At 38.5% G+C, this 16831-nt stretch overlaps 1 protein-coding gene across 1 annotated transcript in view; it reads right to left on the minus strand.

Moving 5' to 3' along the window:
- The window catches only part of KMO (kynurenine 3-monooxygenase), a 616236-nt gene that overhangs the window by 22063 nt on the left and 577342 nt on the right, over positions 1–16831 (minus strand). Inside the window, exon 14 of the mRNA XM_044058035.1 lies at positions 6020–6079. Coding sequence (XP_043913970.1) covers positions 6020–6079 — 60 coding nt within the window. The remainder of the gene's footprint in view (positions 1–6019; positions 6080–16831) is intronic.

A 16831-nucleotide genomic window follows, 5' to 3' on the forward strand; every position in this document is an offset into this window, starting at 1 on the left:
CTCTTCGTCTGATGGTCTGGATCTGCACATGTGGACTCAAGAATATTCCTGAGTGGAGTTTAAAAGCTTTCTCTTCTAAGTTTAAAATATATTTGTATCTTTTCTTCTATTGTAGGCACAAGGCTCTGAATTAAGAGATATAATGGCATGGAGCTGAAATTGAGGGTATGTCTTCAGAGTCTACAGACCTGCTCAATGAACCTTGGAAATGAGTTCAAAGCCTCTATGTCAGTGGCAAAACCATCAGTGCCTAAACTATCGGTCGCATCACTAACATCAGCCCTGAAGAGGTCAATAATGATAGAATTAAAGGCTGGCAATGAAGTTGATCCTGATGCCAAGGATGGCTTTGGTACCAAAGGTGCCAACTCCAAAGGGGACAGAACTGTGAATGGGACTGAAAGGGCCATTACTATCATTGATGCTGAACAGTTGATGTCAGTGACTTCATGCCTAATAGACCTTGGCACAAGAGGGTCACTGCCAATGCCACTGGGTACAGACAAGTGAAAAGCCATCAATGCTGATGTCGAAGTTACAAAGAAAACATTCAGCTCTGAGATTCCTGATGCCAATACATAGCCTGGGGAAGGATCATAAGAGGTGAAAGGTAAGGGACATTCTCTCAACGCCATAGAAACTGAGATGAAGAAACCGTACCAACCTCAATTTGGTCTTTGACCAAGGCCTTCATTATATTGTCCCATACCAAATGCATTAATGAGCTTCATACTGACCTAGAAAACTTCATGGGAATAAAAAAGGAAGTCCTCATCTCTAGATATCTAGAAAGCTCCAACTCTGAAGATAATCTCTAAGTCTTTTGCTTGGAAGGGAGATCAGGGAAAAGTGTTGATAGCTGCTTTGAATAAATAGTGGTTTTAGTTGGAAAGAGTCAGGTCTGACACTTTAGGGGAAAACTAGACTTTATCTGAATCTTTTGAAGGTAAATTTGCTTGACTGCCCTTGCATGATGTGATTTCCTGAAGTCTTACAAATTGCAAAATCTGCATTGAATGTCACACCCCCAAGACATATAAGACAAATATTATGGATGCCTTGGGGGAGAATCTTGTAATGCATTTTGGGCATTTTTTAAATCCTAAGGCCTTGTACATAATATCACAAGCACAACACTAGCAGAACCCCCAGAAATAAAGTCAAACAATTCAGCAAATAAAGCAGTAAAATACTAATCCTAGTCACAAGAGTAACCATGTTATCTAACAAGCTAACTACAGAAAAGACTGCAAAATTAGTAAAAGACAAAATGTGGCCTCAAACTATGACACTGGTGTGGAAGCAGGAAAGAAAGTAAAATACCAATAAATTAACTACTTCCTTAAAATAAAAGAACTACACTGACTGACTAACAGCACTAAGCAAAGATATGAGAGAAAGAGTGTACTTATTGCTCCCAAAAAACTAGGGGAAAAAATACTAAAATGAGCTTGAGCCAGAGGATGGACATGACATGTGATGTCTTCTGTCGGCAAATGAGATCTGAAGAGGAAAGGAAAGTGAGTTGCATTATGGGAGTGAAGGGAGGAGCTCAAGCTTTGAGTGAGCCTGAAGATGCCAAATGAATCCCACATGCATTGACCAGTCCTATTGTTTGAACTGGTGTTGCCATACTGAAATGGTGATTCATTTACACAAAATTTTAAAAGCTACATAATTCTGTAAAATATTTACAATAGAACTATATCACTTGAAAAAGTGAAAGAATATGAATATGCTTAGCTTTTCCTGTGTGTTTGTTGTGTTAAAATGTTTTAATTGCCCCATGTCCTCAGCGCTGCAGCTAGTCAATAAATGTCATTACTTTTTCAGATCTTAAACAGACAGAACACATAATTTCATTGTCTTTGGTAATCCTTGATAAATTAAGTCATTTGTTTTTCTTTTGTTCACTTTTGCTTTTGTATTAAAGACACAGACTGGAAGCATTACTTGGATTATATGGTAGCAACTAGATCTAATTTGGGTTACTAAGAATTTTAATAAAGTAGACTTCCTAATAAATCTATATTACAACTGCTTGAGGAATAGTGTGATACAGTAGGAATCAAGGTATGTACTCAGTAATAAGGTGCAATGCAAAAGTAAGAAATGTTGCTTTGTTATTATTATATAGTAATAATTAGTTTATATTCAAAACATAAGTAATCAATGAGTCTAACAATTAAAGTAACATTGGTAAATCCTACAGGTTTCGTTTCAATGAGTTCACTAACCACACAAAAAAACAGAACAGCACCCAGTACAAGAAACTAACAGTCAGCAATGTTCCTCCTCACTATCTTGGATATCAGCCTTCTACACATAAAACATAATTCTACATCAAGCTAAGAAAAACACATTAGTAACTGATTGCTCACCTACATAAAAAGGAAGACATCCCTACTACACATACCAAATCCATCACTATGTTAAAAAAAATAAATGCCACCACTCATAATGTGTCACATGCTGCACAAAATCATTGTACTATGCAAGTATAATAAAAATGTACATGGGCTTACGATTGTTTAACTGTTTTCCTTTATAGATATTACTCACTCCAGGACTCCAATGAAATTGGCTTTACTCTCCTAGATATTTACAGTTAACATATGCAAATAAACAACCAGATAAGCAAACAAACAAGCAAGCCATCCATGGATATACTTGTCAACAAAACAAATATCAGCTCAGAATAAACATGGCAAGACTACATCAAGGGGTAACAGCAATTCAGTGTAATAAAGTACACATAAAGCCGGCTGAATATGGAAACTCCACTCAATGTTCAGTGAATGGCCTTTTCAAGAAGATGTCCATCTTATTACCACTGTAACTGATGCTGGTGCAGCATGATGCATATCCAGGTCTCCATATGTTTATCTATTTTTTCTTGGGGGGGCAATTACAACAAATACATACTTCCTACCAGTACTGCACAACACTGCAGTAAAAGAGCAAAAGTAGCCATTAGCCTACCTGGCAAAAACATCTGTGTTTTCTAAGCAAGTGTAGAAGCAGTTTTTGGTGTAAAAAAATCACAGCATACTTTCCTGAACCTGGTAGAATTTATTAACTGTTTACAAATCATCTGATTATTTTTAAGTTAAACACAAGTGAATCAGTTTAAGGTTTGAGAGTACATTCTTCCTCATTTATTTACTGATTGATTAAGGCTATTTAATTCCCAGAGCAGAGTACACACATATATTTAAAATGTTGCTAAAGTCACTCTCTGTCCTGTTAATACCACTTAAAAGTCAATTTGATCATGTTTACAGTGAACACCTACATTTCCTACTGTTCCTATTTACTAATTTCATGTCACTTATGTAGTCAACTTGTTTTGCACTGTCTAAACTGTACTACACTAAGTTTATATTAAGTGTATGCATGCAAAGCAGTATTCGTGTCTAAGTGAGCTGGTTCATGGTTGAAGAATTTCTAGGAATCAGACCATCTACTTAACAAAGCAAAAAAAATAAGTACTTATCATCTAAGTATTGTGCAGAATAAATACGTGTATGCATTATGCATTGTTGATGTTATGGTTTTCAATGTTTAGTGTCATCCTGTCTTCAAGAACAATGTCAAGATCACGGACTTGAGACACAAATTCCAAACTTTTCTACCGATAAAGAAGAGAGAAGAAAAGAGGAAGATGAAACAAATATCCTGTGACATGTCCCGGTACTACCTCAGTATGGGCAGATCTAAGCATCAAGTGACTCTCCTTCATCAGAGAACTGACTCCAAATAGTCTTCCAAGGGTGAAAAATCAGGCAGAGAATCCTGAGTAATCAAGAGGTATAGCTGAAAATCATCCACATAGGACTGATAAGAGTTACCTCTTCCTCTAAGGACCCCCACAAGTGGTGGCATACAAACAGTGAACAAAAACAAAGCAAGAAGAGGAATCTGTGGAAGGCCACATTCTAGGAAATGGTTGCCACAAGAATTTGGCGTAGCGGTTAACAGATGTCCCAATCCAGTATGATAAAAGAGAAACTACAGTAAATACAGTAAACACAAGGTCATTGAGTCAAGATTTCACAGTCCACTATGTCAAAACAGCTGTGAGGTACAGGAAGACCAAAAGGGACTGTAGCCATATATCATTAGCCTTAAGGAAGTCATTAACAACACAAAAAAGACACATCGTAGTGATGCATCTAGACATACAATCAGACTGATTTGTAATAAAGAGATCATGAGATAACTAGTATGTGTATATACTACTTTTCAATAATTTTATGCAAATGCGTCTACTGGAATGATAAAAAGAAAAGCCATTTGTGTTATAGCTACCATCCAAAGCACTTAAATGTTTCAGTTTCTTGCCTCTACCAGTAGATGAAAGTGCAGACAGATACCTATTATGTTTTGGGTTCAAAATGGTGCCTTAGCAAATAAAGACAACATCAAAATAAATCCCAACAATCAATAATATTATCTTGTAATTTAATGTGCTAGCATAATAACAATACATTGCACTTGGGTACAGATAGTACATATTTATCCAAGGCTATCTTTGTCTTCTCAGGTTTCACACTAATAATGAATGAAACCAGCTGTGGACAAACCCTGCATTACCTACACAGACATGATACATTACTTAGTATTTCTAATTTCCAAGTGTTTACTTATGTATTTCTATTTCCAAGGGTTTACTTCTGATTGCAGAGTATTTTCATTCAGACTATTGTGCTGCAGTTTGCTCTGTGCTATCCAATTCTGACTTCCTAGACCACCAGTAATACTTATATACTAAGGTGTCATGCACGTTTGCTGATAAGGAATATGATAACATTTTCTGATCTACTAAGTAGTTCCTCCACAATTAAATCATTACTAGCCTATTAAATTATGTTGTGTCTCAGGAACACATTGCTGTGAACATTCTGTAAATCTGTTTTAGTAAACTTGATACCTAGTCACAAGCTGCTCATCCATTTTCAAGTAAGTCATTGCCTGGAAAAAGAATGGCATAACTTGAAGTAGTCAGGGTCCAGTGAAAGGATCACCATGATTTCAGTTTCTTTTACAAAGTACAGTACAATTACTAGATACAAGCATGCTGTTTTTGTTTTTTCTTGGCAGTGTGCCATAGCAAAAGTACTAGTAGCATATTTCTCTTAATATAAATATTTAGCTTATGTATGACATTTCTTACTGACTGTGTCTTACCTGCACTTTCCTTATTACTGTTCAGTATCTAGACCACAAAATGGCACCACAGAAGAAAGATGGGAAGGAAAGGAAGAAATAAACTGATGAATCTGACTGCAGAAAATATAACTCTTAGTGGTTCATCCAGGTGTAATCAAATTAGTGATTAAATAAATGTAACAGCAAGTAAACTAAAATCTTGGATCACCATTGGTGTACTGTGTTCAGTCAGAAAAAAGAATCATTTAAAGGCATTTTAACCCATAAGTTAAATTGTTTAGTGGAGTTGAGCCAACAAACTGTTTAATTCAATCTTTGAATTATCTTAGGTCTAAAGATAGGAAAGGCAACACAGTAGTGCAGTGGGCAATATTGCTGCCTCACAGTAAGAGGGTCTGAAGTTCAATTCTCACTGGGTTACCTTCTGCATAGAGTGGGGTACTCCATTTTCCACCCACCTCCCAAAGACATAATTAGAATGACTGACAACTCTGAGTTGTCCTTATGTGTTACGCACATGTATAGCAGTGATATGAAAGAAAGGTTGGGCAATCCCCTTCCATTCCCTACTTGCCTTGTAAACTTTATGGATGGTGGTAACAATTCATGGAGTTACTGTAGGAGTCTGCAGCAATTCTTGGGCATGAATGGAAGGACAGGAAAAGAGGACGGAAGGAAGGAAACGTTTTGTAATCATATTTCATCCATAAGACATAGAGGAGCATATTCCAACTAATGCATTCAAAGAACATATGTTCATACTGATGTCCTAGACAGTATTAAGAATGAAAATAAGGAAGGAATCCATAGAGTTAGTATCCAAAACTCAAGGTGATTAATTTCCTACCTTTGTTTGCCATGTCCATCTTTTTATAACTTCATGGTATCGTATTCTGGTAAAGGTAACCTACCAAGAAAAAAACTGAAATATTAGACATACATTCAGTCTCAATCTTTCCTTTAAGTCTTGCTACTCAGGAAAATTTGGACAAGTGCAAAAATCTGATTAGTAGTTTTCACGGCATCCATGTTTCCCATGAGCCATGGTGATTACACAGACCCCACCCCCAGGTTGTTAAGGTGCTCTCTCACTACCAGCATACATAGGTATTAACCTCATATGAACCATGTATCACTCTTTTGCTTATCAGGTTACAAATTTGTTGAACCAACTTCCTTTATGCCTGAAGTTACAAGCTACGCTAGCATCCTTCCATAGAACTTTAAAGACTTATTTATTTATTAGTGTAGGCTAGAGATGACGTGGCCAGTAATTTGAAAATTTTCTTTTAAATCTCTGACTTAGAACAAATATCACCCTGCCTTCCTCTATTTTTCACCTCAACACATTTGCCCTGATACACTATCCTTAGAATTTTTTTATTTATTTTACTTTGATTCACATTACAATACACTTGACTAGTGGAATATTTTTATCATTTTATCTCTCTCTCCCTGAATATATATATACACACATTAGTTGAGTAGCCCATACTTCGACCTCAGAAACATTGACCACAAAAAGGTCAACAAACCAAATGTCAACACATTACCACATATCTGTTGAGAAAGAATCTCAGTGCCTGAATTTTCTACAAACACAAAAAACAAATGGCATTGTTTTTGCAGGGGGTAAGCCCCCTGCTGCCCCCCATACCACCTGCTAATAATATATACATACTCTGTGATTGCACAATCACTAGGGGAAGGGAATATTCCCCTGTCCAAGGAGTATTGATTTCACACACCTGTTAACCATCTGCATAAATCGACCAAATGCAGTTGATTAAATAGAGGTCAACAAATAAGCATTTAAACCAAATGCAGAACCCCATAATATTTACTTATTTTATTTATCTGTCTTTGTTTACCGAGAAAGTCTGAGTGGGTAATATCCATTTTCAGCAAAGGCCCGAGGAGAAAAGCTCCATTTTCTTACATTGCATTATACTAAGTTCCAGTTAAGCACAGAGTTCTATTTACATTTATACATAAACAGTAGTTACATTTATACACTGTAATATTTTACAGAGGTGGAAGTTGCTAAACAGAAAGCCCATGTGCAACTTAGTCAATTGTACAGGCAGCAGTTATGTATAAAAATTGTTTTGTCATTTCAATGAGAGGTTGGGTGCATTCTGTTTAAGGAGAGCATTTGGAGAGTATCATATGGTGAACACAAAGTCTTAACATTGTGATGAGCGTGTGCAGGTCTGGGATTTGTTAAGATGTTGTTTAAGCAGTGGTTTAAAAGTACTGAGTTTGTTGGAGTGTTTTATTTGTATGGGGATACTATTCCAGAGTTTAGCAATGTATTGAGAGTAAAGCAAGTCTCCTGCAATATTATTTGACTTATTTGTAAGTTAAAATAATTTTTTACTAGAGCGGAGGTCCCTTCCCGCACAGTAGGTCAGTAATACGTTATGTAACGCAGGGCATTTTTCTGACTGATGAATGAGTTTTTGTGCCTTACTTAGTTGTGAATAGGTTAGGTAGTTGTGCAGTTCAAGCCAGTTTAATTGCTTTAAGCTATGACAATGGTGGGTCCTATGGGGGAGAGTAATGGCATGTGTAGCTATTTTATTGTAGCAGGAGGCAAGTTTCTTTCTTTGAGTATTCTTTAAGTTTGTCAGGAAAGGAGCAGCTTATAACAGAGTTGGCAATAAGAAGGTGGTAGCTAGAGTTTTTCTTGCAGTATCTGTAAGGAATTCATTGATGCTATAAAGGCCCTAGTTTCTGGTGTGTAGATGTACTGATGTGCAGTATATGGTGGTCATATTTGAAACTCTCATCTATTATAATGGCTAGAAATTTACTGTGAATTATAGTTTCAATGACAGTATTATATGCTGAATTTATGGTAAAAAAATTGCTTTTGATGTTGACAACCTTTTGAGGTAAAAAGCATTAACTTTGTTTTCTTGGGGTTGCGTAGGAGGTTTGATTTTTTGAGCCAGTTTTCTACAGAGAAGGACTTTGGGTAATGTATTGGAACTTATTTATTGTTGAGGTCACACATATTAATGCTGAGTCATCTGCATACAGAACTAAACTAGCATGGTGAATGGAGGTGTGGAGATCATTAATCTTCTTCTTCTTTCGGCTTTTCCCGGTTAGGGGTCGCCACAGAGGATCACCGTCCACTCATGATTGGCAGTGGAATTTTTACGGTGTCGAGTTGCCAGCCCGACGCCCAACCTTCCACAGAAGGCACACACACACACTCACACCTAGGGCCAATTTAGTGTGTCCAATCCACCTACAGCATGTCTTTGGGATGTGGGAGGAAACCGGACCACCCGGAGGAAACCCACGCGACCACAGGGTGGACATGCAGACTCCGCACAGAAGGCACCCCAGCCGAGGATCGAACCGGAGAACCTCTTGCTGTGAGGCGTGTGGAGATCATTAATAAATATAGTAAATAGGAGAGGACCCAGGATAGAGCCCCGAGGGACACCTGAGGTAACTGGTTGAAAGGATGTGTAGGTTTGTTGCCACTCAATGGCTTGTTGACTTTCAGGTAACTAAGAAACCACAACAAGGAGTACTGTGAAAGCCCAACTGAAGAGAGTCAAACAAGCAGTTACTGGTGACAGACAGTATCAAATGCCTTTGACAAGTCTAAGAGCATGGTGGATACAAGCAGACCATTGTTTCTACGTTGGTTTATTATATTAGTGTAGTAGAGAAGTAGTGGTGCTGTGCCGGGACCTAAAGCCATACTGTTTTTCTGAGAGCAAGTTATTTGAGGCTAGGTATTACATCAGCTACAAATGGATGCATTTCTTTAATATTTGATGAGGGGGGAGAGAATCACTATTGGTCTGTAGTTATTAAACTCTGTAGATGTGTCGCCTTTGTGCAGTGGCACGATGTAGGATTTTTTTTCCACAGTGATGGTATGTAACTTTTTGCTCTGGATGTATTAATTAGTATGAACACAGGGAAGGCTATGACTTCTGTGGCCATTTTAGGTAGTCTGATGGTAGTTGGTCTACAGCTATGGAAGTAGTTTTTACTTTAAGGATCAACTTGCTTATAACCAAGGTAGGTACTGGACTAAAAATGAAGAGCTATGGGTGGTTTTAATTGACAGGGTAGAGAGAGGGGCCAGATGTATTAGTGTCTAAGAGAGATAATATTGATTGTATAAAGTAGGAATTAAACTGTGTGGGAATAAGTCTGTCATATTGTCTGTTTTTGGAGAGGGAGTAGTGGTCTTATCAAGGTGCAGTAGTTCATTTAGTAATGACCAAAAAAAGTTTTGGGTTGTTTTTATGTTTGTGTGTAGGTTGGTATAGTATCTGATTATGCTGTCTGACATGGAGTTTTGCAAGGTTTCTAAGATGTCTAAATTGCTGGAATTCATTCTGAGTTCTATTTTTATACCAATTTTTCCAGGTTTTATCCCTTTTGTCATGACTTTTTTTTTCTTTTGTCAGCCATGGTGCGGGGCTGAACTTTACTCTTTTATTATGTAATGGTGCTAGATTACTTAAGATCTGTAAGAATATGTTATTAGCTATTAACTAACTTATCTGCCACACTCACTTCAAAATTGGAAGTCTGTTATAATAAGACTTCTAAATTTGTCACCAAAGCCAAATACTCCTCCCATCACTGTAGTGCCCTTAATTTGTTACACTGGCTTGAACTCTCCATCCATCTAGACTATCTTCAGATTACCACAGCCCACAAACTAATCTTTCAACACTCTAAGTGCCCTGCTCTATGCAACATCCTTCTCCCTTACACCCCTCAGAGAACTCTCAGATCTACTCACCAAAACCTAATCTGTGTCTGAAAATCCAACCGTCCCACTGGTCAACTCCTGCTATCCTTTTCCTTAGCAAAAAAATGGAATTCTCTTCCTTCATAGGTTCATAGGTAGGTACTTGGCAATTGGCCCTAGGGCCTATACATGCCTAGCCAAAAAGGTACCCTGGCTTTCGCCACCCAAGAAAATTATTTTCCTGTGCCCCTGTCAAGCAGAACCACAGAAGTGATCCCCGAAGTGAATTTTCTATTACCCATCCAATCATCAAGATTTTTCTTGAAGAGTGCTAATGAGGAGCTCCGTTTGACATAGATAGGTAGTCTGTTCCAGAGTATGGGAAGTCTCTGGGACAGGAATCTATCCCTCCAGCATGTTCTGTTTATTGTGGTGACAAGGTTTAGGTCCCTAGAGCGTGTATCTTGGAGGGGTTGGGATTTCTTTAAGTGGAGCATGTCCAACAGCTCTGGGTTTGACATAGCTTTGTATGTTAGGCAGAGGTCACCTCTGAGTAGGAGATATGTGACGAAGTAAAGCTGGAATTTTTTGAGACGGTCTGTGTAAGGCATCTGTTTGAGGCCAGTAATCCTCTTTGTGAGTTATTTTTGTGGCCTTTCCAGTTGCTGTAGATGTCTTGTGAGGTACATACCAAAAGGGGCGTTGTACTCTATAATGGGTCTAATGAGTGATGAGTAGAGGAGAACAATGACCTCTTTTTTTCTGGATGAGAAACCTTTTGTGATGAGGTGAGCCACATAGAAGGATTTCCTGACCACTGTGGCGATGTGATTATCAAAGGAGAGACTACTGTCCACCTGTGTCCCAAGGTCTCTTATCACACTTTCGGCGTTAGGTAGACTCCCACTTATGTGGTAGTTCATGTGTACAGAGTTTTTACCAAAGCGGATGACAATACACTTTTTGGCATTGAGCTTCAGGCCATGGCTTTGACACCAGGCATCTGTCTCAGTGAAGCCCTTTTGTAGTATGTCCACATCGTTAGGAGTTTCGATTATGGCTCCTAGTTTGCAGTCATCTGCAAACTTTGTTAGCCAAAGACCTTCTGTGTTAGCCTGTACTTCAGAGAAGTAGATACCAAACAGTAGAGGACCCAAGACTAAACCCTGTGGTACTCCACTTGTCACTGTTCTGAAGTCTGATTTGGAGTTTGCTACTTTCACAGTGTGGGTTCTGTCAGTAAGCCAGTTGGCAACCCATCTTGTGACATAGGGATTTTTACCTAGTTTAGTGAGTTTATCTATAATTCCAGAGTGGGGGGATGGTGTCGAATGTCTTGGTGAGATCTAGATAGGCTGTGTGAACCACCTTACCCTTATCTATGGCTTTGGTGACTACTTCAAAGAAGTCTATCAGGTTTAGGAGACATGATCTGCCTTTTACAAACCCGAACTGTGTGGGGTCTAGAGTTTGGAGATCTTCAATGTCTTTGTTTATGAGTTCCATGATGATACGTTCCATGGCCTTGCAGACCAGGCTCGTCAGGCTAATGGGGTGGTAGCTCCTGGGGTCTGTTGTGGGCCGCCTCTTTGTGGAGTGGGATAACCATTGCGATGTGCTATTCAATGGGCACAAAGCCTGAGGTGAGGCTATGATTGAACATGGTACTTAGGTGGGGTGCCAGTTCATTCTGTAGTTCATGTAGAAGGCAGCCTGGGATGTTGTCAGGTCCCATGGATGCTGTGTTCTTTGCTTTGGAGAGTGAGGTTTTTACCTGTGCAGCTATGAGTACAGGAACTTTGCATTCTTCCGGTATAAAGATGGGCCCTTTTGGGGGGGGTGAGAGCGGGGTAAAGTTAGCACTGAACCTATCTGCCAGGATGTTGGCAATATCAGTTGGTTCTGTATATTTAGTGTCATTGTGCTGTAACTCAGAGAAGATCTGAGTGTTGCCATTGAGATTCTTGACATAGCTATAGAATGCTTTGTGGTTGTCTTTAGAATCAGTGGTGATTTTGTTTTCATAACTAGTTTTGGAAGATTTTATGAGGGATCTCAGCTTCTTACTGAGGCTGACCAGGGAGTTCCTCCAATCATTGGATTTTACTCTTTTTTGCAACAGTTTCTTTCTTCTGTTGTAGAGTTTGTTTATGGCAGAAGACCACCAGATTGGCTTCCTTTTTTTGGAGGATAGCATCTTGGTTCTGTTATGGATAGCATGATCCATGCACTCGTGTAAGTGCTTATAAAGTGCATTTGTGTAGGAATCAGCAGTTGGACCTCTATTGTCTATCTGCATGGGTGTTGTGAAGTTTGCCATTTCTGTCTTAAGAAGCGTGAAGTTGGCTTTGGAGAAATTTTTTTATGGTTGTTTTCCTAATGCAGGATGGAAGCAGGATGTGGATGACTATGGTGATTAGCTTGTGGTCGGATCTGACCAACGAGGAGCTGACCTCTGGTGTGGAACACCGGTCACCCATGTTGGTGATGACCAGGTCTAGGATATTGCTGCCCCTGGTGGGGGTGTGGATAAGTTGATCCAAGGAGTTGGAACTGATGATTACCAGAAAACATTGAGCAAAAGAGTTGGTACATGAGTAGTTTTCCCAGTTAATGGTAGGGTAGTTGAAATCACCCATTATTAGAGTGTTGGGTTGTACCTTAATATTTTCCAGTGTATCAAGAAAAGAGGAGTGGGAATCCTGGGGCATGGTGGGGGGTCTGTAGCAAGCTACAATCTGGATTGCGGTTTTGCCCAGAGTTAGTTGAACTTGGATAATCTCGGATGCAACTAGCTTGGCGGCATGGATATCCTTAATGAATATGGACACGCCTCCACCTTTAGTGTTTCGGTCCGGGTTTGGTGGCCGAAAGCCTCTCTAAGGACCTGGGTAAGCTTTGAAAACTTTAAATCTCAGTTACATTCCTACCTTTACTCTAACAGAAAATGCAACTGCATTCTCCCCACCTAGTCCTATAATTCTCTCTCCACCTCTAAACCCCTCTCCAGCTATGATTACTATCCTCTCTAGCTATGATCCTCTACCACACACATGTACATATTGTAAATATCAAATTTGTACCATGTACCTAAGAATTTACACCTGCTCTCTAACATGAAATGTAATTGTAAATTGTCCATTAATAATACTGTGTATGTATCTAAAGGTAACATGTACCTAAGAAACTACACCTGCTCTCTAGCATGAAACATAATTGTAAATTGTTCTTTTTTTCTATATTGTATCTGTATCTAAACTTTGTAACATGGAGCTTTTCTCCCCAGACCTCCACTGAAAACGGGCTCCCTGAGCCCAGTGGACATCCCCGGTCATCAAATTGGAAATTAATAAATAAATGTTATTAAGGTGTTCTACAGCAGTATCTAACAGCATTACTCTAAGTGCATTCCAGTTATAGCGTTTTAGTGTTTCATTGAAAATATCTTTGCTGAAATTGGTTGTACTTCATATTTGATTACAGATAATATGTTTATCTAGGTTATGATGAGTTCTAATAGCATATGCTGGTATGTGGTCACTTATTTTATCTGAGAGGGAGCCTACTTTTGTCAGTTTGTCTGGTTTGAGTATAAGAATCCAGTCTAATTTTGAGTGCTTCCCTGAAGTTTTATTGATTCTAGTAGGTGTAGTTATTAATTGGCTGAAGTTCTACAAGTTTATGGATTCAGTGGGAGTAGTGGAATTTATGAGTTGTCAGTCTATATTTAAGACTCTAAGTATTACAGTTTCATGGTTAATTTGTAGGGATATCCAATACAGGATGCTTTCAGCAGCATCAATGTTATTCTCTGGTGGAATATAAATTTCTGTTAAACATATAGTTTTCATATTGCTGACTTTTAGGAATGTTATTAGAAAGCTGGCAGTGTTAAATTTGGGTATTTCCTGTGGGAGTAAGGTGATGGTTAGGATTTTTTTATAGATGACTGCTACACCACAAGCATACTTGCTTTGTATGTCATTCCTGAGTATACTGTAACAGGTGGTGGTGTGATCTCTTTATCTTTTGTTTCTTTTTTTAGCCAGATTTCATTAGCTATGACTATATCAGGAGTGTAGATAGTAAAGTAGGTATATATGTCATGGATTCTATTGCACATACATTTTAAGTTCATATTTAGAAAGGTGAGTTTGGGTTCTGATTTTTTTGCTGAGATGTATTAGGTGAGTGGTTTATTTTGGGGTTGGAAGTGATGGTTTTATGAACACTGGGACCAGGGTTGGAGTGAGTGGGTGTATATTATGTCCTCAAAGAGGTGCTCCATCAAATGCCTTTTCATCGACTCTTAAAACACGAACTTTCATAGCAGCGAGCGGCCACATCAGTGATTTCTTCCCCTGGGAAAGAAATGTCTTGGCCATCCTTGTTAGTTTGCTGTTTTTTCCACTGTAGTGCGATCTCAGAGTTGGTATATTTAGTGAGGGTGTGTGTGTGGGGGGTATAATGTTTGTAGTGATGTGTTCTTTTTAGGGCAAGCAATTTCTTTCTCAGGGAAAGAACACTGATGTGGCCATTCGCTGTTATGATAGTTCATAGTTTAAGGGTCTATGAAAAGGCATTCAATGAAATTCCTCTTCGAGGATATAACATAGACCTGGAGTGAATATCTCCACCAATTTCTTGAACTGATATTTTACAAAGGGAAGAGCGTGGCCAGTTTATTTTAGTCTTGGTTTGGTATTTGATCACAAATATAGACACTTAGTTTTAAGATATTTATAGATAAATAAATCAGATGTTTTTTTTGTAGAGATAGGGTGTTATGGAGTAAGGCAAGCTGGGTACCTGTTCATATTCTTTGTGAGGACTGGATGAAGTCCTAAGTATCTGAAGGAGGAATAATGTAATGTAATATAATATAATATAATATAATATAATATAATATAATATGATATATTATCATTATATTTTATTTATTTAACATTTGTTTACCAGGAAAGACCGACTTGGAACAAACCAATTTTCAGTGGAGGCCCAGCAGAAATGCTCCAGATGCATTTCTTTGTAACATGGGAGAAACCCGGAGTACCCATAGGAAACCCACATGAATAGAGTGAGGACATGTAGCCTCCTCACAGAAGGCAACCAAGTCAAGAGTCGAAATGGAGAAGCTCCTGCTGTGAGGCGACAATGCAAACTGCTGCACAACTGAGCCATGAATAATATATTGCGTAGTGTCCCCTTCAGAAACCCGAACATTCACTTACCTGACTGTTACAATGTCGAGATGAAAAGGTTGATGACTGCACAACACCGACGTCCCGGAACACCGACTTTTCACTCCAGGTAAGTAACTGCTTGGCCATCCAGTTGAACTTGCCCCTTACCTCCACAGTAGTGCAATCTCAGAGTTGGTATATTTAGTTAGGGAGGTGTGGGGGGTGAAGCCCCCATGGGTGAGTTTGCTTTTCTTTGGTTTATATTTTTGTTTAGGATGGCCAAGCAGTTACTTACCTGGAGTGGTAAGTCAGTGTTCTGGGATGTCGGTGTAGTGGTGCTATCGGACTTTTCATCTCAGTGTTATGGGTTTTGGGTAAGTGAAATTTCATTCTTGTAAAGTAGGCCCATTGCATGTTAATGCTTATATATATATATATATATATATATATATATATATATATATATATATATATATATAGTATAGAGTCTATACTGATTCATCTGAAAGCACTTTATCTGAATTCAGTATATCTAAAAACATTTAAACTAAAGCTCAAAATATCAAAATGACATTGAGAAAACATAAAAAAAAAGAAAACAATGTTTTTGCAGGGGGGCTTACCCCCACCCCTTCTTCTAGCTAAATAAAACAACCTCAAGACGTCACAACAATGAGGAAAACAGCAAATTACCACAAACCATTATGTGAGATTTCACAAAGAACACCCATATTTCAGCATGCCTATAGCTGTGTGTGTCGAACCCAACATCCACTTACACTAACCTCACAAAACAAAATGTACATGGTCAACAAATAATTACTCTATGAAACGTATCAATGTAATACTTAAAATTCAGAATTACAGCAAATGCATATAGACAAAATGAGTTTAAACCAATTTTAATTTAGATCAAATGCATGGAGCACTATATCTATCTATCTACATATATATATATATATATATATATATATATATATATATATATATATATATATATATATATATATATATATACACACACACACACACACATATGGATCTACTTTCAACTATCGAAAGACCACAATCCCGAACATTATTTTCGTGAGATGAAAATAACAAAACTTAAAAGACAGAACCATGGACTTTTTCCCAGGGGAAGTAAACACTTGGCCAAAACTACACAATACACACCATATCATCTGAAACCCACCTAGGTGGGGGGGCTATGTCCTCCACACAGACCCCTAACTATATATACCAACTCCCGGATTGCACTACAGTGGGGGAAAAGGGCATATTTCCCCATGATGGGCAAGTGGGTTGATATAGCCATAAACATAGCTAAACAGGTAGTGGCTGGACATACTATTTAGCACTGTATATATACAGACAGGCATGCCCGTGCGAGCACACACACACACACACACACACACACACACACACACACACACACACACACACACACACACACACACACGCACACACACACACACGATCCTGTGTGAGGAGAAGGGGTGACTGTATGACCCTTAGTTCTAATGCAAAGAATGCTTCTGAGGATCCCTTGGGGTTTACTTCTAGCCAATGCAGGTGCTAAAGACTATTGCTCTAGGCGTAGCATTACTGGAGCAGATCACAGTGGCTGGGCCCACACTTAAAGTAAGAGTAATGTCAAAGTAAAACATGGACTTCACTATTACTTTCTCAGTCAGTAGTCTTACAGAATCAATGCAGTGTCAGAACAACATACATGTTT

The sequence above is a fragment of the Protopterus annectens genome, chromosome 1.part2 (genome assembly GCF_019279795.1).
Source record: "Protopterus annectens isolate FY-2018-M chromosome 1.part2, PAN1.0, whole genome shotgun sequence".
Classification (NCBI taxonomy): domain Eukaryota; kingdom Metazoa; phylum Chordata; order Ceratodontiformes; family Protopteridae; genus Protopterus; species Protopterus annectens.